Source organism: Bison bison, unplaced genomic scaffold, assembly GCF_000754665.1.
Source record: "Bison bison bison isolate TAMUID 2011002044 unplaced genomic scaffold, Bison_UMD1.0 scf7180017864480, whole genome shotgun sequence".
Taxonomy (NCBI): Eukaryota; Metazoa; Chordata; class Mammalia; order Artiodactyla; family Bovidae; genus Bison; species Bison bison.
Window position 1 is genome coordinate 2,167,346 of NW_011495040.1, and position 27,185 is coordinate 2,194,530.

General features: G+C 41.4%; 1 protein-coding gene across 1 annotated transcript in view; it reads left to right on the plus strand.

Annotated features, from left to right (window-relative positions):
- The window catches only part of USP39 (ubiquitin specific peptidase 39), a 36,877-nt gene that overhangs the window by 5,149 nt on the left and 4,543 nt on the right, over positions 1 to 27,185 (plus strand). Inside the window, exons 3-10 of the mRNA XM_010862194.1 lie at positions 2,733 to 2,827; positions 4,238 to 4,374; positions 6,186 to 6,338; positions 11,251 to 11,476; positions 12,807 to 12,884; positions 13,879 to 13,946; positions 14,826 to 15,014; positions 22,308 to 22,450. Coding sequence (XP_010860496.1) covers positions 2,733 to 2,827; positions 4,238 to 4,374; positions 6,186 to 6,338; positions 11,251 to 11,476; positions 12,807 to 12,884; positions 13,879 to 13,946; positions 14,826 to 15,014; positions 22,308 to 22,450 — 1,089 coding nt within the window. The remainder of the gene's footprint in view (positions 1 to 2,732; positions 2,828 to 4,237; positions 4,375 to 6,185; positions 6,339 to 11,250; positions 11,477 to 12,806; positions 12,885 to 13,878; positions 13,947 to 14,825; positions 15,015 to 22,307; positions 22,451 to 27,185) is intronic.

Sequence of the window (27,185 nt, forward strand, 5' to 3'; positions counted from 1 at the left end):
AAACCAGAGATCAAAATTTGCCAACATCCGCTGGATCATCGAAAAAGCAAGAGAGTTCCAGAAAAACATCTATTTCTGCTTTCTTGACTATGCCAAAGCCTTTGACTGTGTGGATCACAATAAACTGTGGAAAATTCTGAAAGAGATGGGAATACCAGACCACCTGACCTGCCTCTTGAGAAATCTGTTTGCATGTCAGGAAGCAGCACTTAGAACTGGACATGGAACAACAGACTGGTTCCAAATAGGAAAAGGAGTACGTCAAGGCTATATGTTGTCACCCTCCTTCTTTAACTTATATGCAGAGGACATCATGAGAAACGCTGGACTGAAAGAAACAAGCTGAAATCAAGATTGCCGGGAGAAATATCAATAACCTCAGATATGCAGATGACACCACCCTTATGGCAGAAAGTGAAGAGGAACTAAAAAGCCTCTTGATGAAAGTGAAAGAGGAGAGTGAAAAAGTTGGCTTAAAGCTCAACATTCAGAAAATGAAGATCATGGCCTCTGGTCCCATCACTTCATTGGAAATAGATGGGGAAACAGTGGAAATAGTGAGAGACTTTATTTTTTGGGGCTCCAAAATCACTGCAGATGGTGATTGCAGCCATGAAATTAAAAGACGCTTACTCCTTGGAAGGAAAGTTATGACCAACCTAGATAGCATATTAAAAAGCAGAGATATTACTTTGCCAACAAAGGTCCGTCTAGTCAAGGCTATGGTTTTTCCAGTGGTCATGTATGGATGTGAGAAGTGGATGTGAAGAAAGCTGAGTGCCGAAGAACTGATGCTTTTGAACTGTTGGAGAAGACTCTTGAGAATCCCTTGGCTGCAAGGAGATCCAACTGGTCCATTCTAAAGGAGACCAGTCCTGGGTGTTCATGGGAAGGACTGATGTTGGAGCTGAAACTCTAATACTTTGGTCACCTCATGTGAAGAGTTCACTCATTGGAAAAGACCCTGATGCTGGGAAGGATTGGGGGCAGGAGGAGTAGGGGACGACAGAGGATGATATGGTTGGATGGCATCACTGACTCGATGCACATGAGTTTGAGTGAATTCCAGGAGTTGGTGATGGACAGGGAGGCCTGGCGTGCTGCCATTCATGGGGTTGCAAAGAGTCGGACACGACTGAGCAACTGAACTGAACTGAACAGTATGTGCTAGGGCTTACCAGGTGGCTCAGTGGATAAAGAATCTTCCTGCCAGTGCAGGAGATGCAGGAGACTTGGGTTCAATCCCTGGATTAGGAAGATCTCCTGGTGGAGGAAATGGCAACCCACTCCAATATTCTTGTCTGGGAAATCCCACCGACAGAGGAGCCTGGAGTCGCAGAATCTGACATCACTGAGCACGCACACACATGATGTGCTAGGTACTGCTCTTGATGCCTGGGATTCAGGAAAGGAAAAACAGACAAAGACATGTCCTAAAGCACAGGTGGTCATCTCATCCCATTGCATTCTTTGGTCCCCCAGATCATTATAGGATGGTTTTTTCACTTATGCTCTAGTGTAGCCTTGACTACTAGACTGTTTTTGCAACATTGGAATTGCTCTTTGCAACAGTGGAATTGTCCATGTGGTAGGCACAAACCACTTGTGGCTGTTGAGCACTTGAAATGTGGCTTGAGGAACTGAATTTTAAATTTTATTTTATTTATTTATTTATTTATTTTTTTAGTTCTACCAGTTTATTGCTACCAACCCGTGACCCTCCACCCTCATGCACACGTGCTCAGTCATGTAACCCCATGGACTGCAGCCTGCCAGGCTCCTCTGTCCATGGACTTTTCCAGGCAAGAATACTGGAGTGGGTTGCCATTTCCTTCTCTATAAATTTTATTTTAATTATTTTACATCAATAGCTGTGTGTGGCTAGTGGCCCCTTTAGTGGGCAGTGCAGCTTTCCAGGGACCATTAACGATTAATTAGAGTTGATGCTTGAGAAGGAAAACCCTTGCCACCTGTGGATTTAGTAGAGGTAACTTTTTTTAAATCACTTAACTTGCCTGGTACTCACCGTGACTTTGCACTTGAACAGATCTTTTTGTAGGTATTCCTCTAAAATTCTTCAGGCTTCTGACTTTTTTTAATGGACAAAAATAAAATTTTATTTTATGAAAGGGGTTATTCACTCTTTTTGTGTCCTTTATTTTATGTCTTTTACTTTGGAATGTTGTTGGTGTCCTGTTACTTTAGTCCTACTTGTGGCTTTTCCTCCAGAGAAAGTAATGGGAGATTCTCAACTGGTTGTGGATACTCGAAGAGGGTCATTGGTAGAGATACCTTTGCACTACTCTGGGGGTTGGTGGGTTGGGGCACTATATTAAATGTCTAGGTGAAATTGTTAGTTGCTCAGTTGTGTCTGACTCTTTGCTACCCCATGGACTGTAGCCCACTAGCTTCTCTGTCTATGGAATTCTCCAGGCAAGAATACTGGAGTGGGTAGCCATTCCCTTCTCCAGGGAATCTTTCCAATCCAGGGATTGAACCCCGGTCTCTTGCACTGCAGGCAGATTCTTTACCATCTGAGCCGCTAGGAAAGCCCGAATGTCTAAGTAAGGAAGAGTTAACGTTCCCCACAATTTGCATGTGATTGTTGACCTGTTCTTGGAAGGATGCTGCATGACGCTGGGGAGCATGGAGCCAGCGGTGCTGCTTTACTCAGGTGCTTACCTGGGCAGCCATCACTGTTAACTGTTTCTGTTTTGTTTTCATCTTCTTAGGAGTGTGCTGGACTTCGACTTTGAGAAATTGTGTTCCATCTCCCTCTCCCACATCAATGCATATGCTTGTCTGGTGTGTGGCAAGTACTTTCAAGGTAAATAAATATTTTGTATTGTGTTTTCAGCACTAGCCACAGGTCTGTGGGTTTTTGTTGTTGTTTTTTTTTTTTTTTTTTTTTTAAGAGAGTAAGTTCCTGTTAAGAGTCATGTCTAATAAACTTTTATCTTTGTTCCCAGGAAATTGGAATACTCTTAGAAAATCCATAGGAGGTTCTCTATTTATCAGAATCTGAACACATGTGAAAGGGAGAAAGATCTCACCACATGTGAGACTGTGTGGGAAATCTCAGAAGCTCTAGTTTTATTATTATTTTTTTAAGGTGGTGGCTTTCTCTGCCTAATGCTGGTTGTCGCCAGTGAAGGAGCACAGGCAAGACCACTGAAGCCCTGCTGTCTCCAGCCCCACTGCCTCTGGCCCTGCTGCTATTTATTTAACTTTTCTGTTTGGTTGTTTGGCCTGTGAACCGACCGCGGGGAAGAGCTCTGGGATTGGCTGGCCCCTGGTGCTGACTGGCTCTGGGTTTTTGAATCTCTGATATTTTTCTATACTCAGTGTCTTTTTCTGAGAATCCTTTTACTGTCAGGAATTTTTTCATTCTGTCCTTTTCTGAAAATTAACTGTATTCAGTTTATTCAGACCAAGCTAGTGCTATTTGCACAGTATAGTGGTGGATTTAGAAGAAATGTAAAGTACATTCCTTGCTCTTATAAGGATCTTATAAACAGTCAAGGGTAACACATAAAACAATCAACAAACTCTCTTAAGACCATAAAGATTACTGCTGGCCCGTGTGGCACTGAGTGTAAATAAATAAGGACAATAGGAGTTGAAATATGCAAAGATCACTGTTAGCTGGAATGTTTGTGTCAAGTTCATGAAGGAGGTGAAGGAGGAACTTGTTCTCTGTATGCAGGATATACAGAGTTTGAATGGGTAAAGGGTGAAATATTCTAGAAAGGAGTGGTAACATGAACAAAGGTTACGTAGATATGAGATTGTCATGAATGTGGGCAGCTGGAAAATTAGGACTAAGTGATGATGGGGACACGTACATATGTGTATGTACGTGTATTATTTATAATATATACATGCATATCCCTAGTTTCTGATAGCACAGGAAACTAGCTTGTATACATACACACATACATACTCACATATATACGTACACATATGCACATACAGATACCCACACGTTTTCCATATTTGTGTATATGAAATTAGTCCCCCTATGTTTTATGCTATCTAGAGAATAAAGTGCTGTTCTTTCTTGCTAACTTGTATGATGAGAGGAGTTCATGCGGAGATGAATTTTCAGGAATGGTTTAGTACTTTGCTTTTGCTGATATTAACATGTTCTGATACAAAATGAAGAAGGGAAAATTATACATGATCTGTGTGCTTCTGGAGTTTATGCTTCTCTCACAGCGTTTCCTCCTTCCTGCAGGCCGGGGTTTGAAGTCTCATGCCTACATTCACAGTGTCCAGTTTAGTCACCATGTCTTCCTCAACCTCCACACCCTCAAGTTTTACTGCCTCCCTGACAACTATGAGATCATTGATTCCTCACTAGAGGACATCACGGTGCGTGTCCAAGAGGGTTGGTTTGGAACTAGTTCTCCTGGGAGCTACCCCAGGGCTCCTGGGGGTCTTCCCTACTCAAGGTCAGGAAAGAGTCTCAGTCCTTTGGACTTGGAGAATCTCCTTTCCCTCTGGGAGGAACCAGGGAAACTGAAGAAAGAGGTCACGTGTGCTCAGTCTCATAGTCGTATCCAACTCTCTGGGACCCCATGGACTGCAGCCCACCAGGCTCCTCTGTCCATGGGGTTATCCAGGCAGGAATACTGGAGTGGGTTGCCATTTCTTCCTCCAGGGGATCTTCCTGACCCAGGGCTCAATCCTACTTCTTCTGCATTAGCAGGCAGATTCTTGACCACTGAGCCGCCTGGGTAGCCCCACAATTCGTAGTCATGGCCCATGGTCTGCAGCTTAGCTATTGTTTCTGTTTTTAGTTAGGACTGAAGAAATAGGGCTCCTTTGTAATTGGGGTGAAAGCATTTTTATGAAATAAATTACCCTTCCACACTTTGGTGTAGTGATGTGAATTGAGCCTGGGGTAGCCAGGTTTAGGACAGAGATTTATACCAGCTCACAGCTCCTTTTGGACTTTCCAGGTGGCCCTAGTGGTAAAGAACCTGCCTGCCTATGCAGAAGACTAAGAGACACGGATTTGATCCCTGGGTGGGGAAGATTCCATGGAGAAGGGCATAGCAATCCATTCCAGTATTCTTGCCTGGAGAATCCCCATGGACAGAGGAGCCTGGTGGGCTATAGTCCATAGAGTCGCAAAGAGTTGGACACAACTGAAGTGACTTAGCACACATGCACGGCTCCTTTTGACATGATGTGGCCAAAATGGCCAGCATGTTCCACCTGCAGGCTCCGATTTGTGCCTTATGCCAGGAGTCCCTGCACTTAAGTGGGGAGCCTGGGAAGTCCTCTTGGGCTTTGATTACTGTTGGAACTGTTGATTATTGTTTTCCTTTTCAGCAAGTGGCTGCATGTTCAGTAGAGTGAAATGTTCTATTTAAGGAAAGCTTGGTGTTCAGAGTGTTTGAAACACTACTTACCCCACTTCCATAAGTTTCATAGTCCTCTTAAAATTGAAGTTTCAAGTGGTTATGCACAGAGGGAGAAACTGAAAGGAATTCAAGCTTTTTTTTTAAATTCAAGCTTTCACAGTGAGTCAATGGTGACTTCCCTGGTGGTCCAGTGGTTAAGACTATGCCTTCCAATGCAGAGGATGCACGTTCGATCCCTGGTCTGGGAGCTGGGATCCCACATGCCTCGCAGCCAAAAAACCAAAACGTAAAATAGAAACAAAGTGAGTCAGTGGTGCCCTCTGACCAGCCTGTGACCTAATGACCCTCATAGCTGTAGGACTGGGAAGGGTCTGATCCTGCCCCTCCAGTCACAGGGAATCACAGCATTGCAGACCTCCACAGAGAGGGAGAACGACATTCCTGCTTACGGAGCAGCCCACGTGCTGACCCTGCGTGAGCTCCTACCTGGGACTCAGACTCGTGCCGCCTGCAGACTTGAGTATCCTGCAGTTTCTCACTGTTGTTTGTTATGGGGTTGGCCAGACATGCTCTCTAAGGGAAGGCCTGGGACTCGGTGATTTTGGGTTTTTGATAATCACCTGTTTATAGATGAGCAGTGTGTAGTGGGCCTGTTCCATGTCACCTCCGTCCTTAGCCCTACTGTTGGGAACTCTTTGGGTGGCTGTTTATGGGAAAGTATTTTTTGCTTTTGCAAAAATTGCTGTTGCAAATATGTCTTGTCAGCTCTATAGATTGTCCTGAAACAACTTGGAATTTTCTTTTGTTTTGCAGTATGTGTTGAAGCCCACTTTCACAAAGCAGCAGATTGCTAACTTGGACAAGCAAGCCAAGTTATCCCGGGCATATGATGGCACCACTTACCTGCCAGGTATCGTGGGCCTGAATAACATAAAGGCCAATGACTACGCCAACGCCGTCCTTCAGGTAGGGTAGGATGGGATGGGAACTGTGCGGGAGGGGGCAACCCAGGAATACTGAAGGTCAGCCAGGAAATGACTGCTTTCTGGTGGAGTCTAGTGGTCCTCAGATCCTGATTCTTTGCTGGAAACTCTGCTGGCCTATTTGTTCTGCACCAAGCAGAACACTCCTGTGTCTGCTTGAGGGCTGCTGGTAAATGGTGGGCCTGTTTCAGCCTCTGCAGTGTACAGGGAGTGGAATCTGCATGTAGCCTGGAGGACCCAAAAAGAGGCACATGTGCTAGGTGATGCTTTTCTTCCATGGTGTAGATGTTCACTGTGTTGGCTTTGAGGTGTCTGTCCTGCCCCTGTGTGTAAACCCTGAAATGAGAAAAGCAGAAAGCCAAAGTTGTCCTGTTTGCAATTAAGTTTTGCTTTAAAAAAAAATTACATGAGTAATAGTGTACATTGTAGAAAATATTGATAAGCATAAATAAGAAAATTAACAGTAATTCTGCTTCACTCAAAAAAAAAAATGATTACTATAAACAAATTGCGGAGAGTGGGGAAGAAAGATACAGAAAGTGTAACAGGAGAACTTTATTCCTTTCCCTAGTGCTCTGCCCTGGGATAGTTAACAGTATAGAAAGCTCCAGAACTATTCTAAACACACACACGCACACTCACACGCACACACAGGCATAATGTCATGTGGCAATATTATGGTTTATTTTGTTATTCCTCACTTGATAGATAAAATTTCACTTGTCTCAGGGTTTTTTGTTACCAGTGTTGCAGTGTGTATCCATCTTGCACTTTTTGTGACCCTCTTATATTTTATTTCTTTTCTAGACTTTTCAAATACTTGGATTTTTAATCTAGAAAGTAACATAGTATATGTGTATATCTTTGTATATATTTTAACTTAAAAGCCTATTGTGAGATCAATAAATGTTCTTGTGCAGCATCCTTAATGATTACACGTCATTCTGTTTTGTTGAATTTGATTCATTCAACCTTCACTTCTTGTATTAATGCACTGTGAGCCTTGATTCTAGGCTATAGGGGAGTTGTTGTGGTTTATGAACCCACCAGCCACAGAAAAGGCTGCTGTTTGTTTTTTTTTTTAATTGAAGTGATGAAAGTGAAAGTGGAGAGTGAAAAAGTTGGCTTAAAGCTCAACATTCAGAAAACGAAGATCACGGCATCCGGTCCCACCACTTCATGGGAAATAGATGGGGAAACAGTGTCAGACTTTATTTTTCTGGGCTCCAAAATCATTACAGATGGTGACTGCAGCCATGAAATTAAAAGACGCTTACTCCTTGGAAGCAAAGTTATGACCAACTTAGATAGCATATCCAAAAGCAGAGACATTACTTTGCCAGCAAAGGTTCATCTAGTCAAGGCTATGGTTTTTCCTGTGGTCATGTATGGATGTGAGAGTTGGACTGTGAAGAAGGCTGAGCACCAAAGAATTGACACTTTTGAACTGTGGTGCTGGAGAAGACTCTTGAGAGTCCCTTGGACTGCAAGGAGAGCCAACCAGTCCATTCTGAAGGAGATCAGCCCTGGGATTTCTTTGGAAGGCATGATGCTAAAGCTGAAACTCCAGTACTTTGGCCACCTCATGCGAAGAGTTGACTCATTGGAAAAGACTCTGATGCTGGGAGGGATTGGGGGCAGGAGGAGAAGGGGACGACAGAGGATGAGATGGCTGGATGGCATCACTGACTCGATGGACGTGAGTCTGAGTGAACTCCGGGAGTTGGTGATGGACAGGGAGGCCTGGCGTGCTGCGATTCATGGGGTCGCAAAGAGTCGGACACGACTGAGCGACTGATCTGATCTGATCTGATAGTTGACTTACAGTGTTGTGTTAGTTTCTGATAAACAGCAAAGTGAATTAGTTATAGATATGTATTTTCCTCTTCATATTCTTTTCTCTTATGATTTACTATAGGATATTGAATATAGTTCCCTGTGCTATACAGTAGGACCTTGTTGTTTATTTTATATATAGTAATTTTTATTTGCTAATCCAAAATTTCTAATTTATCCCTTTTGGTAACCATAAATTTATTTTCTGTGTCAGTGAATCTGTTTCATAGATAAATTGTGTTGTGTATTAGATTCCACATGTAAGTGATGTCATATGGTATTTTTCTCTTTCTGGCTTTACTTAGTATGATAATCTCTAGGTCCATCCATGCTGCTGCAAATGGCATTGTTTCATTCTTTTTTTTTTTTTAAACGGCTGAGTAGTATTCTGTGTGTGTGTCACATCTTTATTCATCTGTCAATGAACATTCAGGTTGTTTCCATATCTTGGCTATTGTATATAGTGCTTTCATGTATATTAGGTGCATGTATGCCCAGGAGTGGAGTTGCTGGATCTTATGGTAACTCTGTTTTTAGATTTTTCAGGAACCTTCATGCTGTTCTCCTTAGTCGCTACACCAGTTTATTGATACATTCCTACCAGCAGTGTAGGAGGATTCCCAAAGGGGTGTTGCATTGTCACTGTTACCGTTAAAAAAAGTTCTTCCATTTTGATAGGTATCTCCATCTTAACTTACTTTTAAAAATTCATTTCTAAAGTTGATTCTTATATTTTCTCATGAGTTGTGGGCCTTATGTGCTCATCTTTCTATTAGTGTTACACTATATTGAGTTTTAAAAGTATGTATATATTTATATGTATATGTGTGTGTGTTGCACGTATTCTAGTTCTCATTTGGTTGGCCTTTAAACTTTGTGTATGGTGTTTTTGCATAAAGAATTGGGTAAAACATTGCAAAAACATATCTCTGAGTTTTGCTGTCTGCCGTTTGTGTCATGCCTGGTCCCTTGTTGTTTGGTTGCTAAGTTGTGTCCCACTCCTTGTGACCCCATGAACTGCAGCACGCCAGGCTTCCCTGTCCTTCACCATCTCCCGGAGCTTGCTCAAACATGCCCATTGAGTCGGTGATGCCATCCGATCGTCTCGTCCTCTGTTGTCCACTTCTCTTCCTACCTTCTATCTTTCCCAGCATCAGGGTCTTTTCCAATGAGTTGGCTCTTTGCATCAGGTGGCCAGAGTACTGTAGCTTTAGCTTTAGCATCAGTCCTTCCAATGAATATTCACGGTTGATTTCCTTTAGGATGGACTGGTTGAATCTCCTTACAGTCACTCTCAGAAGTCTTCTCCAGTACTGCAGTTTGAAAGCATCAGTTCTTCGGCGCTCAGCCTTCTTTATGGTCCAACTCTCACATCCATACATGACTACTGGAAAAAAATCATAGCTATGACTATACAGACCTTTGTCAGCAAAGTGATATCTCTGCTTTTTAATACGCTGTCTAGGTCTGTCATAGCTTTTCTTCCAAGGTGCGAGTGTCTTTTAATTTCATGGCTGTAGTCACCCTCTGCAGTGATTTTGGAGCCCAAGAAAATAAAGTCTTTCACTGTTTTCAGTGTTTCCTCATCTATATGCCATGTAGTATTTGGACCAGATTCCGTGATCTTAGTATTTGAATGTTTCTGGTCCCTGGAAAGGTTGAATTCTTAGATGGAGAGAGATTTTGCTGACTTTGCCTCTTCCAGTCTCTCATGGCTTTGTGAAGACTGTTTGAGGACAGATAGGGTTTTGAATACAATCAGGGAAGTTGTGACTTTGTGATGGGTTTTAGCCCCCATAGGAAGTTCTTTTTATTTATACATGTAAGTAGATGAACAAATCCTCTGTGATGTTTCCACTAAAATGTTACTGAATGGACCAAGTACTCCACAGAGGCTGATTAATTTCTTTCTGAGGACACCTGCTATTTGTCTTGTCACTGAAGTCAGGGAGCAACCTCTCTCCACAGTGGGGCAAGGATAACAGAGCTAGGATAAACTTTATCCACATGCTTTTCCTTTTGAGAGTAACTCGCAGCAGGAAGGGCTTTCCTTGTGGCTCAGCTGGTAAAGAATCCGCCTGCTATGCAGGAGACCTGGGTTCAATCCCTGGGTTGGGAAGATCCCCTAGAGAAGGGAAAAGATACCCATTCCAGTATTCTGGCCTGGAGAATTCCATGGACTACAGTCCATGGGGTCGCAAGGAGTTGGACACGACTGAGCAACTTTTACTTTCAGTATCTCAGCAGGAAATCCTTGTTTCTTTAGCTGAGCTAAACTTGTAGGCTTTCAGGCCATTGCTTCAGTCATGTCCAACTCTTTGCTACCACATGGACTGTAGTCTGCCAGGCTCCTCTGTCTATGGGATGCTCCAAGCAAGAATACCAGAGTGGGTTACCATTCCTTCTCCATGGTATCCTCCTGACCCAGGGATTGAACCTGCATCTCCTGGGTTGCAGGCAAATTCTTTACTACTTGAGCCATCAGGGAAGCCCCAAACTTGTAGAGGCTTTCCTGGTCACCTCTATCATTATCCTGAGTTGCCCCCTGAATTGTTTTCCCCAGAGATGCCTGGGTTTATATATTTAGCAGCATCTTTCCTTACTCCTTGCTAAAGGGATTACCTTGTCAAAGAAAGTTGTGCACATGGTAAGCACAGCACTGATGAGGATTCATGACCCTATCAGAAAAGACCTGAGACTGTATTTATTTAGGGTCTGTTCTGTGGTCTCCTTCCCAGTTTCATATATCACACTAATAAGCATATGTTTCTTCCTGAACTAACATGGTAGGTCTTTATCTTTTTGCTTAATGAGATAAAGTTGATTTCTATTCTCTTAAAGTCTTTGACTATTTCCATCATAACAGAGTACATTCATTTTTATATACAGTTGTATGGCTTTATTACCACACTCTTAATACCACATGCGGGAAAGACACCTTTACTTCTGATTCTTTAAGGTGTAACAGTTTTTAGAAGAGCTTAAGTAGATGAGCCTAAGTCCCAGGGGTCCAGCAGAAGGGCTGTGGATTAATCGGAATCGGAATGTTTGATTTCCAGGCTCTGTCTAACGTTCCTCCTCTCCGGAACTACTTCCTGGAAGAAGACAATTATAAGAACATCAAACGTCCTCCAGGGGATATCATGTTCTTGTTGGTCCAGCGTTTCGGAGAGCTGATGAGAAAACTCTGGAACCCTCGCAATTTCAAAGCACATGTCTCTCCCCATGAGATGCTGCAGGCTGTTGTCCTCTGCAGCAAGAAGACTTTTCAGATCACGAAACAGGGTAAGGAAGGAGTAATTCGTGTCTTCTGACTTTTGGGCAATAGCACTAGTCTGGTGGGCACATTTACTTCTGCTTTGCAGTGAACTCTGCAGTAGCTGGAGCGAGTGTCCAGTGCATAGCGTGTTCAGGTGTCTCAGTCGTCCTTCATCAGCCTGCCCTGCCCAGAGTCCCAGGCGTGGTCAGCTGGATAGGCAGTCTGTCTGATTTGCTAAACTAAACTACGACTTGGGAAAACCAGGAGGCTGGAAAAGGCACCAACCATTATTAAGTGCCTGCCACTTTTGCTTCTCATTTTGTCATGTCGCAGACTGTTCTATTCTGACTATTTTTATCCCTCCAAACCCAGTGATTTATTGCCACATGAGTAGCTCATAGTAGCTCATAGGATGTGATATGATACTCTCTAGTTTCCAGGTCAGTTGATTGACTATTCACTCATGGTGCTAGGTTTTAATGCTGCAGGGTTAAAAAACACAGTTTTTTCATTCCAGGCACTCCTGTTCTAGTGGGGAAGATAGTTCCGTAGAAAGATGATTACATGTGTTAAGTGCTGTGATAGCAGAAGCACAGCATGCTGTGGGAACACATGCGAGGTGAGCTGAGATTCAGAGAGAAGGAAAAGACACCTGAGTTTTAGGTAGCGGGGAGACACGGTGGGGGTGGACATTCCAGGCAGAGAGGACACTGGACAGGAGCATGGAGGTGCCTGGCACAGAGAGAGGACTGCTTGTAGCTGGACCTTTGGATCCAACAGTGAGTGCTGAGATGGACCAAGTGGTTGGGTTTATTTCCCACTGCTATAAGGAACTTGGATTACATCCTGATAACAGCGGGGACGCAGTGAAGGCCCTTAAGTGAAGATACGCTGTCACATGTTTGTCTTAAAACATTCTTGTTGAGGAGTGACTTAGAAATTCAGTAATGGCTATTATTTTTATTTTAATATTTTGACTGAGCTGTGTGGCTTTCAGGATTTCAGTTACCTGACCAGGGTTGGAACCCGGTCCATGGCAGTGAACATGCCAATTCCTAACCACTGGCCCCCAGGGAACTCCCAGTAATGATTTTTGATGGGTGATGAGACTCAGGGTTGGAATAGAGCTGATAAGTGAAGATTCTGGTTGAGCCAGATTGTCTAGGGGGTGAGTAGTGTCAGAAGACTAAGATCTTGGCCTTGAGGAGTGTCAGTGTGTAGTGGCCAGATAGAGGAGGTTGCCCACAGGATGGGATGGCTGGAGAGGAGGGAGGAAAACTGAGAATGTGGAGTCATGCCAACCAGCGTGTGGTTTGGACTTTCATTCAGTCTGATGTCCCACCTCTCCTTTTCCAGGGGATGGAGTTGATTTTCTGTCCTGGTTTTTGAATGCTCTACACTCAGCTCTGGGGGGCACAAAGAAGAAAAAAAAGAGTAAGTTGTGTTATTTTATGACGGAGAGCACTTTTTTGTTTGCTTCCTTTTGGAAACACTTTGCAACTTTTCATCCTTTCTTCTTACCTGTGTATTTTTTGTGTTAGGGTACAGTCTCTGTACACATGGGCTAAATCTTGTTCCTGAATAGTTTCCTTTCCATTTTTCTTTATTAGAGCATGCTTGTATATAATGGTATTTTTAATAAGTAGAAATGGATATGATTGTGCTCTAGAAATCCTGACCTAGTTTCAAACTGAGGGGCTGGGCAATGTGTTGTAGACATGCTGGTGGGCTGGTGGTAGCCAAGTGAAGACTTAGTGGATAGTCCTTAGGCCTGGCTGCTTCTTCGGAATAACAGACTAAAAGCTAGTTTATAGAGGCTCAGACCTCGAGTCCCTGTGTTCTTAGCATCCAGGTTGGCTTAGCAGTAGTTGGACATTTTTCATGAATGCCTTAAATAACTTAGCTTAGAGACTGCTGAACCAGCTAAGTTGTTTTGGAGACCTAATGCAGTTTTCTTCTCTCTGTGTTCTGATGGTGTTGGTTTCTTGATGTGGGATTGTGGCCTGATGCTCTTTTTACCAGGTGGCCCTGCCCCCTCTTTAGGTGTCTTCAGTCTGTCCGCCCCATCCATCTTGGGGAGAAGAAAGACATAGAATAATTGTTAAAAAAATATTCATTTATTTGGCTGCACTAGGTCTCAGTTGCGTGTGGCATAAAACTCTTAGTTTTGCTGTGTGAGATCTAGTTTCCTGACCCAGATCAAACCAAGGCCCCTACATTGGGAGCACAGAGTCGTAGAAATCCTCTAGAGTAATTATTTACACAAATAAGTAAAAAGGTATAATTTGGTGGTATATGTCTGTTTTTAAGTGAGAGCTTTGGGTCTTATGCTGGAAGATGCTGATTTATTTTTAAAATGTAGGAGTTAGGACTGAATTTTGGAAATACTTTCAACACAGAAGTTGCATTTTGATTTCTGTTTGTACAGCAATTGTAACTGACGTTTTCCAGGGGTCCATGAGGATCTTCACTAAAAAACTGCCTCATCCTGATCTGGTGAGTGGCTTGGACTGGTTTATATTGCCCGAGAGGATTCAGAGTTGACAAAAAGATGCTTAGATAACTGGAACAGCCTTTTGCTCCAGGAAGAGGTTCTGCAAGGCGCCTGCCAAGTGGCATGTCCCTTAGGTTCCTGTGTACCAGTGTGCTAAGTTTGGGAGGTGGTGGTTGATTGTACAGTTGACCTTCGAACAACACAGTTTTGAGCTGCACTAGTTCACTTATACATGGAATTTTTTCAGTATATAAAAGCACTCTATTTACATTTAGCAGTTGGTTGAGGCTTGATCATCCGTGGAATTTGGTATCCAAGGCAGGTCCTGGAGGCAACCATAGATAAGGAGGGATGACTGATTTCAGTGTTCTGGCCACTAGGTGGTGCTAGTGTGTTTTTCCCTAAAGCTCAGATAAACTTTCTAGATTTCAAATAGTCTGATATTTAAATAATATCTCTATGAAGATGAAAGACCAGTGTTTGCATTAATCTCTAGGAATTCCCAGGTGGCTCAGTGGTAAAGAATCTGCCTGCCAATGCAGGAGACGCAGGAGATGTGGGTTCAGTCCCTGGGTTGGGATGATCCCTAGGAGAAAGAAATGACAACCCACTCCAGTACACTTGCCTGGAAAAATCCCATGGACAGAGGAGCCTGATGGGCTACAGTCCACAAGGTCACAGAGTCAGACATGACTGAGCACCCACGCATGCAAACAGGTTGTGCAAGTGCCTGTGGAATTGCACAGTCTCTTGGGTACCCCTTCTCCCTTTAATATTAAATGAAGTAAATATAAGCGTCCCAGAAACCTCATTTCTTTCCAGCTGTGGTATTTTATTTTGCTCACACTCCTTCCCTCCTTTTCCTTCTTCCTCACTTCCAGCCAGCGGAAGAGAAAGAGCAGCTGCTGCATAATGACGAGTACCAGGAGACGATGGTGGAGTCCACATTTATGTACCTGACACTGGACCTTCCTACTGCCCCCCTGTACAAGGACGAGAAGGAGCAGCTCATTATCCCCCAGGTGCCTCTCTTCAACATCCTGGCCAAGTTCAACGGCATCACTGAGAAGGTGACCCATTTGCACACCTGCCCTGCTCATAATCCTTTGTCTCTCTTCCTCTCTCTTTTTTTAATATATCATTTTATGAGGGGTGAGGTTGTGCTGGGTCTTTGTCGCTGCCTGTGAGCTTTCTCTAGTTGTGGTGAGTGGGGGCTGTTGTCTTGTTGCGTTGAGTGGGCTTCTCATTGTGGTGGCTTCTCTTGTGGAGCACAGACTCTAGACGTATGGACTTCAATAGTTGTGGCTTGTGGCTCTTAGTTGCCCTATGGCATGTGGAATCTTTCCAGATCAGGGATCAAACCCGTGTCTCCTGCATTGGCAGGTGGATTCTTGACTACCATGAAAGTCCAACCTTTTCACTTTGACGTTTTTCTTTTTATACTTGAAAATCGCCACATGTGTGTAATGCTATTTTAAAGTGTGTGGTGTTTATTGAGCCTCCCAGACTTTCTGCTGTTTTACCCTCAACTCAACTTGAGTTGAAAGTGTAGTAAAAGTGTTAGTTGTTCAGTCATTTCTTACTCTTTGTGCCCCCATAGACTGAGGCCCACCAGGCTCCTCAGTCCATGGGATTTCCCAGGCGAAAATGCTGGACTGGGTTGCCATTTCCCTCTCCAAGGGATCTTCCTAACCCAGGGATCAATCCCAGGTCTCCTGCACTGCAGGTTGATTCTTTACCTGGGAGCTTCCCTGGTGGCTCAGCTGGTAAAGAATCCACCTGCCAAAATAAGAGATGCAAGAGATGTGAGTTTGATCCTTGGGTTGGGAAGATCCCCTGGAGAAGGAAATGGCAACCCACTCTAGTATTCTTTCCTGGAAAATTCCATGGATAGAGGAGCTTGGCAGACTACAGTCCATGGGGTCATGAAGAGTCAGACATGATTGAGCAACTAACACTTTCACACTTCAACTTGAATTAAAGTGCCTCTGGGTAGTATGGAGAAAGGACAGGGTATTTAGGAGAGTAGAAACTCACAAAGGTATGAAAAACTCCTATCTTTTAAAAAATATAATGTAGATATTAAAGCAGAAGAAAAACACTAAAATATAAATAAAATGAAAAAATGTATTCTTACTATAACATTACCTTTCATCAAGTTGAAAGTTTCTTTTTATCTGCAGAGTTAACTGTTTCTTGGTTTAATTCCTTTCTTCATCGTAGATAAATTTAATCCTTTTTCGTTCTTTTAAACTTAAACTTTTTTTTTTTTTTACCTCAATGCCTCATTCTGAACCCTTTTCCCTCTCTTTTTTAGACTCATTTCATTTGGGGAAGGTGAAAGACCTTAGGGCTTATCTAAACCTGTTTATTTTATTTGGCTTTATTTTATACCAATTTTACGTGACAGAGCTGGGGATCTAAAGTCAGATTTTTCTCTGACTTTTTCAACTATACCACATGGTCTCTATTATTACTGTTTGTTCACATATAAGCAATATTGAGATTCCTGTGGACCCTCAGTATTGGTTTACGTTTATTGTTATGATAGTATTACTTAAATCAGTGTAAACATCAATGTTGGTATACACTTTTCATACCTATAGCTTTTAAGGAAAGTACTAAATTATAACTAACTTTTATGTACACAAAACTTTGAAATCAATAAAACTGGTTAATAGCACTATTGTTATGTGGGTTTAGCTAAAACCTTGCTGTGTGAGGACCGTACTGATGTCCAGTGTAATTCCTCCCCTCCCTCCACCCCATGCTCCCAGTGTTCCCTTGTAAATTTCAGAGAAACCTTTTCATGTTAGGTTATGGTGGTATTTAAGTGTTAACTCTGTCCTTCACTACTCTGAGATAATTAAAAATAGTGCCTCTTGATGCCAGCTTGTACATAGACACAGATGTGGGCAGTGAAATTTCTTGGAGTTTACTTGATTAAGAACATTTCTTTTTTTCGAGTGGGGGGAGGGTTTAGCACAATATTTTATTTCAACCACACAGAGATGAGTTACTTCCTATCACCAAAAAGACATTTATTTCTATAGGGCTTATACCTATAGATGATGAGAAATTTACCAGAAAGAAGGTGTGGCTCTGGTATGTGTACTAGAGATGGAAGGTTTTTATTTCTCCAGTGCTCTCAGATTATTCATCATGTGGCAGGGAACTTAATTGTTTAAAAAGGAACAGTTTTATTGAGATATAATATACAGTAGCATACAATTTGGAGAAGGAAATGGCAACCCACTCCAGTGTTTTGCCTGGAGAATCCCATGTACGGAGAAGCCTGGTAGGCTGCAGTCCATGGGGTCACACAGAGTCGGACACAACTGAAGCAATTTAGCAGCATACAATTGACCTATTCAAAGTTTACAGTGCAGGTTTTTTTGTTTTGTCTTTTTTTTTTTTTTTGCTTTACTATATTCATAGATATGAGCTACCACAGATCTGGTCAGCTTTAGAATACTTCCATCATTGATTTTTTTTTTTTTAATTATCCTTTAGTTATCATTTTAACCCCTTTGTGTCCCCCTGCCCTAGACAGCAACTAATCATTTTTGAATGACACTTGATGCTTGCAAATTTTGAAACAAACTTTGAGATCACGGTCAGTCTACAAGTTTTTGTTACGAACATGTTTTCATTTCTCTTGGCTGGATATCGGGGAGTGGAATTGCTGGGTGGTAACTCTTACGTTTAGCCATTTGAAGAACTGTTTTCCAAAGTGACTGCACTGTCTTATATTCCCACCTCCAGTGTACGAGTGTTCCAGTTTCTCTGCATCTTCACTAGCGTTTGTTATTGTTTATCTTCAGGTTTTGGGCATCCTAGTAGGTGTGAAATGGTATCTCATTATGGTTTTAATTTTAATTTGTATCTCCCTGGTGACTAATTTCATGTGCTTATTTGTATATCATCTTTGGAGAAATGTTTGTTTAGATCCTTTGTGAATTTAAAAAATTAGTTTATCTTTTTATTATTGAGTTGTAAGATTTCTGTATATAGTCTCAATACCAGTCACTCATCAAATTGTATGATTTGCGAATATTTTTTCCCATTCTGTAGGTTGCATTTTTACTCTCTTGATAGTATCATTAGCAGCATAAAGGTTGTAACTTTGATGAAGTTACTTAGTTTTTCTTTTATAGTGTGGGCTTTTGCTATCATATGTAAGAATCCATTCTTAAATCCCAGGTCATGAAAGGTTACTTCTGTGTTTTGTTCTAAGACTTTCATAGTTTTAGCTTTTACATTTCAGGCCTTTGTTGTTGTTGTTTAGTCCCTAAGTCACGTCCAGCTCTTCTGTGACTCCATGGACTGTAGCCCATCAGGCTCCTCTGTCCATGGGATTTTTCTAGGCAAGAATACTGGAGTGGGTTGCCATTTCCTTCTCCAGGGGATCTTCCCAGCCCAGGGATAGAACCCACATCTCCTGCATTGGCAGGGGGATTCTTCACCATCTGAGCCACCAAGAAAGTTCCATTGATTGGGGGATTTTTGCAGAAACTAACTAATGCCTGCGGTGAGTAAGTTTATTTTGGTTAGCCTGAGATTAATTCTGTTATTTCACTAACACTTTGTGAGTTATTACATTCAGTAGTTACACCTGACACACCTGTAGAATCTTTTAATTGAATTGAAATGTTGTCTTCAGTTCACTCTTCTGTAGAAGCAAAGGAACCCTCTCCAGCATCATGAGTTTCATTTACACTTTCTGTATCAGAATCAATGACTAAGGTTTTTTGTCTTTTTGTTGGTCTAATATTCACATCATCTGAATCAGAACTATATTCTGAAGAACTGTCATCTTCTGAGACACTAGTATATATATCGCTCAGGCAATCAGAGAAAATATCTTCATAAAATTCACTGAAAGATTCTTCTTCACTCAAAATTTCATGATGCATCATTTTTGAAAATTTTTCATTGGAACAAATACCTAACAGAGCAAAATATTAATACTAATGACAATCATAAGTTGTGTAATGAACCCTTCATCGATTTGAAGCTCTAACAACTTCACATGGTGGTATTTATTGTATCACTCTCTAGAAACATACTGATATGGCTCGTGGGCTCAATAGTGTATTAAGTTAAATTTTAGTATATGGTGTAAAGTACAAAGTCTAGTTTTATTCTTTTGCATATGGCTGTCTAGTTGTCTTAGCACTGTTTGTTGACAAGACAGTTCTTTTCACATTGAATGGTCTTGGCATCCTTGTTGAAAAATCATTTGACCATATACACATGGGTTTATTTTTGGAGTCTCAATTCTGTTCCATTGATGTATATGTCTAGAACACAGTCTTGGTTATTACTACTTTGTAGTTAGTTCTGAAATTATAAACTGAACTTTCCAACTTTATTCTTTTACAAGATTGTTCTGGTTATTTTAGGTTCCTTGCAGTTTTACAAATTTGAGAATCAGCTTGTGGATTTTTACAAAGAAGCCAATTGATATTCTGACAGGGATTGTGTTGAATCTGTAGATTAGTTTGGGAGTTATTGCCAACTTAATAATAGCAGTCTTCTGATTCATAAACATGGGTTATTTTTCTATTTATTTATCTTCTTTAATTTCCTTCAATAGTGTTTTATAGTTTTTGGAGTATAAGTTTTGAACTATTTTAATATAAATTTTTATTATTTTAATTTTTGGCTGCACTGGGTCTTCGTTGTGGTGTGCAGGCTTCTCATTGCAGTGGCTTCTCTAATTGCAGAGTGCAGGCTCTAAGGCTCGTGGGCTCAGTAGTTGTGGCTCATGGGCTTAGTTGTGATCTTGTGGAATCTTCCTGGACCAGAGATCAAACCCATGACCCCTGCATTGGCAGGCGGATTCTCAATCACTAGACCATCAGGGAAGCCCCCGAAGTTGATTTTTGTAGCCTGCAACCTTGCCAAACTTTTAAAGTGTATTTCTTAAAATTTTCCATATGCAAGATCATATCATCTGCAGACAGAGATAGTTTTACTTCTTCTTCCTTTCTAATCTGGATGCTTCATATTTGTTTAAATGTTATTACCTGATTGCTCTGGCTGGAATCTCTAGTACAGGGTTAAATAGAAGTGGAAAATGGAGATATCCTATCTTGTACCTGATCTTGAGGGATAGAGTCCAGGCTTTTACCGATAAGTATGATGTTAGCTGTGGATAACATCACATATCTGTTTTTCATAGATACCCTTTATCAGGTTGAGGAAGTTCCTTTCTGTCTCTATTGAGTGTTTTTCTCATGATAAGGTGTCGGATTTTGTCAAATGCTTTTTTGTATCTACAGAGATGATTGTGTGGGTTTCGATTATTGCTATTTGTTGTCTTATTTTGCTATTTATTGCCTTATTTTCTTATTATTATATGATATGGTATATTATATTAATTGATTTTTGGATGTTAAGCCACCTTTGTATTCCTGAATAAATCATACTTAGTCATGTATAATTGGTATATAATTCTTTGTTGTTGTTTATGTTGGAATTGATTTACTAGTATTTTGTTGAGGAATTTTGCATCCATATTCATAGAAATACTGATATGTAGTTGTGCCTAGTTTTGGTATCAGGGTAATGTTGGCCTCATGAAAGGAGTTGGGAAGTATTCCCTCCTTTTATTTTGGAAAAGTGTTTGAAAAATTGGTGTAATTTCTTTAAATGTTTGGTAGAAAATACCAGTGAAGAAATTTGGGCCTGGGCTTTTCTTCATGGGTAGTTTTTTAACAACTAATTTAATTTCTTGTTGTAGGTTTATTCAGATTGTTTCTTTTCAAGTTTTGGTAGTTTGAGTCTTTCTAGGAATTTATCCATTTCATCTAACTTATCTACTGTTTTAGCATACAGTTGTTTATAGTGTTCCTTTATAATCATTTTTATTTCTGTAAAGTTGCTAGTAATGTTCCCTTTTTCATTTTTGATTCTAGTAATTTGAATTTTTTTTCCTTGTTCAACTAACTAAAGGCTTGTCTTTTCAAAGAAATAGGTTTTGTTGATTTTTCTGAAATGTTTTTCTGTTCTGTGTTTTTTTAACTTGTGGTCTGATTTTTTTTTCTTTTTTTCTGCTTGCTTTAGGTTTAGTTTGCTTTTCCCCCAATGTTTTAAGGTGGAAGGTTATTGATTTGATTTTCAATCTAGGCATTTACAACTAAGTTTACCTCTTGACCACTGCTTTAGCTACATCCCATAAGTTTTTATATGTTGTGTCTTCATTTTTATTCATCTTGAATTCTTTCCTGATTTCCCTTTTTATTTCTTTTTTATTTAACCTATTGCTTGTTAAGGAATGTATTGTTTAATCTCCGTACATTTGTGAGTTTTGCACGTTTCCTTCTGTTGCTGACTTCTGTTAATAATGTCACCCCATTGTGCTCAGAGAACATACTCTGTATTGTTTCTGTATTTTGTGTTTGTTGAAGTTTGTTTTACGGGCTGGCATACGGTCTTTGCTGGAGACCATTCCGTGTGCACTTGAGAAGAGTGTACATTATGCTGCTGGCGGTGCAACTTTAGGCCTAATTATAATGTTGCTCAGGTCTTCTGTTTCTTCTGCCTGGTTGTCTGTCCACTGTTGAAAGTGAGATATTCAAGTCCTGAGTGAGGCCTCAGTTAAGTGTTGCTCAACAGACTGTACTTGACCTACGAGTCTTGGGGCCTTGGAGGAGGAAGGAACGTGGAATGTCAGTTGACTGCTCTTCTGGAAAACCCTCAGTGTTAAAGGGCTCCTTGTTGGTCACAGGTGCCTGTTCCATGGTGCATGTGTCTGATGGTCAAATGGTCAGGACATTCTTCTTTATTTTGAATTAAGTGAAACTCTTATTTTTTTTTTTAGGGGCTTTCCAGGTGGCTCAGTGGTAAAGAATGTGTCTGGCAATGCAGGAAACATGGGTTCGATCCTTGGATCAGGAAGATCCCCTGGAGAAGGATATGGCAGTCCACTCCAGTATTCTTGCCTGGAAAATCGCATGTACAGAGGAGCCTGGTGTGCTATAGTCCCTGGGGTCACAAAGAATCGGATACGATTGAGGGACTAAACAAACAACAACTCATGGTTTTTAAATTCTGAACTTTTAACAAATCCTCTTTTTCACTTGACATTTTTGTTTTCCTTATAGAAAAAAAAACCTATATTATATGGTTAGAGTTCAACAGTTTGGTCACGTGCTGGCTGAAACACAGATGAGGTATTTCAGCTTTGGCCAAACAGCTATTCTTAACCCTTGCAGGTGGTTGCTGGGGTCAGGTGTCTTCTGGATTCTATTGGAAGACAAAATTCTATTAAAAAACCCAAGCCAAGCCAAAACAAAACTTGTGTTCCTGCTCTAATGCTCCAACATTAACTTGATCATTTTCTTTTCTCTCTCTAGGAATATAAGACCTACAAGGAGAACTTTCTGAAGCGCTTCCAGCTCACCAAGCTGCCTCCATATCTAATCTTTTGTATTAAGAGATTCACTAAGAACAATTTCTTTGTGGAGAAGAATCCGACTATTGTCAACTTCCCGATTACGTGAGTGTTCCCCTCCCACACTTCCTATTAGGGGTGTGAGCTTGAGTTCCTTTTTTATTTCTTTGTGCCACTCTTAATATTGGACCGTCTTAGTTGGAGATTGTAAGGAACCTACCTACACTATATAAGTTAAGGTTTCTATGGGAAGGATACAAACATTTTAGGGACCTCAAAGATGAATGTTTACTTGGAGGCAATTCCCCTTTTGTCTTCTCTCCTGTTGCCTGCTGGGAATTGTAGTCTTTCAGTATAAGGATGAACAGACGGTAAAAGTAGGACAGGTAGGCTTTTCCTGGCTTTGAAGGTAATCTTGAATAGTTAGTCTGTATGTCTGTCTGCCTATCATTGCATCTTGTGTGCTATGGTTAGTTAAGTGTGGACAGTGGGGATGACTCTAGATTTGCCTTACTCTCTTGGAACTCTACTATCTTATTTCTTCCCTAGAGGATAAAGTCTGGAATATGTTCAATTTCTGCCTATTGATGAGAAAGTTATAAATTTTGATGTATAGTCTTATTTTTAATTGACCATTCAGTTGTCTTTTTGCAGATATTTATATGTGTTTTTTTTTCAGTGTGTGTCCTTTATTTTTTTTTTATTGGAATATATTTGCTTTGCAGTGTTGCATTAGTTTCTGCTGTACAGTGAAGTGAATCAGCCATGTGCATACATATATCCCCTCCCTCTTGGACCTCCCTCTCACATCCCACTCCATCCCCTGCTTTAGGTCATCACAGAGCATGGAGCTGAGCACCCTGTGCTATAGAGCAGCTTCTTACTAGCTGTTTTACAAATGGCAGTGTATTTATGTCATCAGTCCTAATCTCCCAGTTCATCCCACCCTCTCCTTCCTCTTCTCCCCCCACGCCCGTGTCCACGTGTCTGCTCTCTGCATCTGCGTCTCTGTTTATGAGTAATTTTTTTTTTTTTATGAGTATTTTAATGGGGAATTTGGAGGAGCGGTAGAAGGCTCCTGCAAGACCCTTTTGGGGGTAGACAGTTGGTTTTTAGTTCCCAAGAGACGAGACCACAGAGAGGCTTGGTGGTGGGGCTGGCAGGAAGAAAGGTGCATCTGTGTGTGGGCGTTTAGATAAGGTAGGAGCCCTAACATGATTTCTTACTGGAAGGATCTGAATGGTTAGAAGATAGGATTACCATGCTGTTTAGCTCAGAAGTGTAGTTATTTTTAAACCTCAAAAAGTAGTTTGGGGGCTGTAATGGGCAAATGGTCATCTCCTTCTCTTGTCTTTCTCCCTCCATCCCCTCCAGTTGCCCAGACTGAGCTGCCAGTGTTTTCCTTTGAAAATAGTACCAATTCTTAATTCTGTGTAGCGTTTAAGAGGGTAGCAGCTTAAAGAAGTCTTGAGTTCTGTGTTGTCCTAGCCAGGTGGCCTTGCGCAGGTCATTTGTATACTCTCTTCTGGATTAAATGAGAGGCCTGGACTAGACGAGCCCTAGGGATCTTTCCAAGTGTAACATTTTATTATTTCTGGTTCCATCATCACCAAGACTCTGAGAACAGTGGTGGATGAGGAGAGAAAACCTTTGTAGTAGTTAGGGTTACAGGAGAATGTCTTTCTCTCTTTTCATGCATTTTTCTTCCTTTTCTTCTCCAATATCTTGTTTATGTGACAAGTAGAATGAAATCTGGGAATATGAAGGCCAGCTGTCTGCTAACTTGAGTAGGATCACAGAGGGGCTTTCTCTGAAAGACGAGGGGTTTTAATTCAGAGCTGGACTTTGGTGAATTGCTGCAGTCACCAGTCTGTTCCTGGAAGGAAGGAGCCCTCTTTACTCTAGGGCAGCTCCCGAGGCAGGACTGTGTGTTGATGGTAGTTCCTGCTCAGTCAGCACAGAAATTTCCTTTCACTGGTAGGAAGTTTCTTTTATATTAGGGACCTGGAATATGTGTATTTTGCCACCAGTTACATTTGGATTTTTGGTCACTGTGCCTTCAGTAGCTTGTCTATCAGAAAGCTTTGGAGAAGTTGAGAAAAAGATGACTTTTCCACTAGTCCGATGGAGACCATCACACTGTGTGACTCTCCTGGAAACCTAGACTTTGATTATTAATGCACCGTCATCACTTTTAGACTAATACAGTTCTCATTATGCTCAAGTCCCCATTTGAAAAACCCTTCGTCAGATCTAATTCTTCTCCTGTGTTTTATTCATAGTAGAGATCCATCAGATGTGCAGTGATTAGCGGCCCCCTGCTTGTTTGGAGATAGGGTTTCTGGGCACAGGTGTAAAGTTTCACTTCCAGCTAGTTAGGTGGTCTCAACATTGGACTGTTTCATGGGGGGACAAATAGGGTTTTCCCCATTGACTGTTTTCTAAAGCAAAATGATTTAACATCAATTTATTCCCTTTTGCCACTGAGACAGTTTGGGTTCAGTCATGAAATTTTTGAGTATATATACTTCTGAAGACTTTTCTAGGACTTGTTCAAAGAAGTCCAAACAGCTGTTGTTAAAGCTGAGAAGACAGTATGAGAAGTCAGTTCTTAGCAGCTGGCAGGCATTTTGGCTCTCGTGAGCCCTCATCGGTTTCCTCAGACTCATATCTAAAATGTATTTTAACAGTGGCTGTTTAGGGACTTCCCTGGCAGTCCAGTGGTTAGGACTTAGCACTTTCACTGTGTTCCACAGATAGGGAACCGAGATCCTGCAAGCTGTGTGGCAGGTCCAAAAAAAAAATCCCAAAAGCCCCAAAACAACAATGACTATTTATTGTAATCTACATGGTTCGCTGTCAGTCTGTGGAAATAAGTAGCTATCCTTAACACATGGAAAGCTACATAATACAGTTAGAACAAAGTTGCCTGCTTATTATTAATACATGGTTTACACTGAAATTTTTTTGTATTTTTGGACAGATGATATATTCATAAATTCATAGTGTAAAATTCAAAAGGAGACACATATCTAGAAATGATCCCCGGATGTGACCACTGTTAGCATTTATTGTAAAGCCTTCTTGAGATGATAGCACTGTGTTTCATGTTATGAGTGGTAGCACAGCCGACAGTTCTAGAGATGAGAAAAAGGATATAATCTCTCTTGGGCTTCCCAGGTGACTCAGTAGTAAAGAATCTGCCTGCCAGTGCAGGAGATGTGGGTTCGATCCTTGGGTTGGAAAGATCCCCTGGAGAAGACAATGGCGACCCACTCCAATATTCTTACCTGGAGAATCCCATGGACAGAGGAGCCTGGCGGGCCACAGTCCATGGGGTCACAGAGTGTTGGACACAACAGAGTGACTGAGCACACACATACTCTTCTTATTCTATCTTGTATTTAAATTTTTATAAATATTTGTAGGCGTCAGGTTATATTTTTCCTGAAAATAGTGTAGTTAGTTAGCTTTCTCTTAATAGTTACGTTAACTGTCAATCTACTTCCCTGTTTGAAAGTTCTTGGTAATTGTCATTGCAGTCTTCACAGTAAGCCTGTATTATAGCTCTTGACTTCATAAAAACTGGTACACATTTATACCATATTTATACATCAACTGATAGAATTCAACAAATAAAACACAAAAGGAGGTTTTATTCCAAGTACATCAAGAATGCTTCTCTGTGTTTAAAAAATGAGTGTTCAAGTGTTAAAAATAAATTTGATGTTTTTAAGTCCCAATTGAAGGAACCTAGTCAGTAGTCTCTATTGACAACCAGAACTGAGAAATTTGGAAGCTGTGGGGGAGTCAAGGTGGGTTCCATAAAGGAGAGAAAGCTGGATGGGAAAAGGATAAAGCTTTTCAAAGGAGAAAAGAGGGCAGGTAACTCTTGGATCTTGCTGCTTCTCCAGTGCCTGGTTTCTGCTGCATCTCCTAGTCTGAAACCTTGAATCAATTAATCCCCCTTTTGTACTTGGGCTGCCCAAGGTGTTCTGTTACTTGTAACCATTCTGCCTATTTGACTAAAGGCAAAATAATCAAATAAACACAGTCCCATGAAATCAAAGAAAAAAACAAATCTGAATGATCTGCCTGGTTTGCCATATTTAAAAAAATTAATTGACATATTTATTTTGGCTGTACTAGGCCTTTGTTGCTGTGCGTGGGCGTTCCCTAGTTGTCGCAAGCAGGGGCTACTCTGGTTGCGGCGCAGGAGCTTCTCTTTGTGGTAACTTCTCTTGTTGTGGAGCACGGGCTCTAGAGCTTCAGTTGCAGCTCGTGGGCTTAGTAGTTGCAGATCACAACTTAGGGGTGGCTTACTTGCCTGGCCACACGTGGAATCTTCCTGGACCAGAGATCGAACCCACGTCCCCTGCATTGGCAGGTGGATTCTTAACCACTGGACCACCAGGGAAGTCCTGTTTTGCCACACTGAAATTGTTACAGTGATTGTATACAGTTATAACTGACATGCTCAGGTGAGCAGGCTTCTATAGGCTGAGTCCAGAGACCAGGTACCCCCTGAACACTGCCACTGCAACTGATTCCCTGACAGAGCAGAGGGTGAGGCGGTTACCCTTGTTCTCATCTCAGAGGAGATGGTGACTCTCATTCTCATACAGCAGAGCCTTAGCTTATGTCACCTGCTTAAACTTAAACACAGCTCCGAGGTGACAGAGCCTCGATTCCAGCTCAGGTCTGAATGACTCCAAGCTGTGTACTTTAGACTGCTAGGTATGCATTAATTTTTATTTTTGAATATTTTTTGTCCATGCCTTGTGGCTTGCAGGATCTTAGTTTCCCGGTCAGGGATTGAACCCAAGCCCTCAGCAGTGAA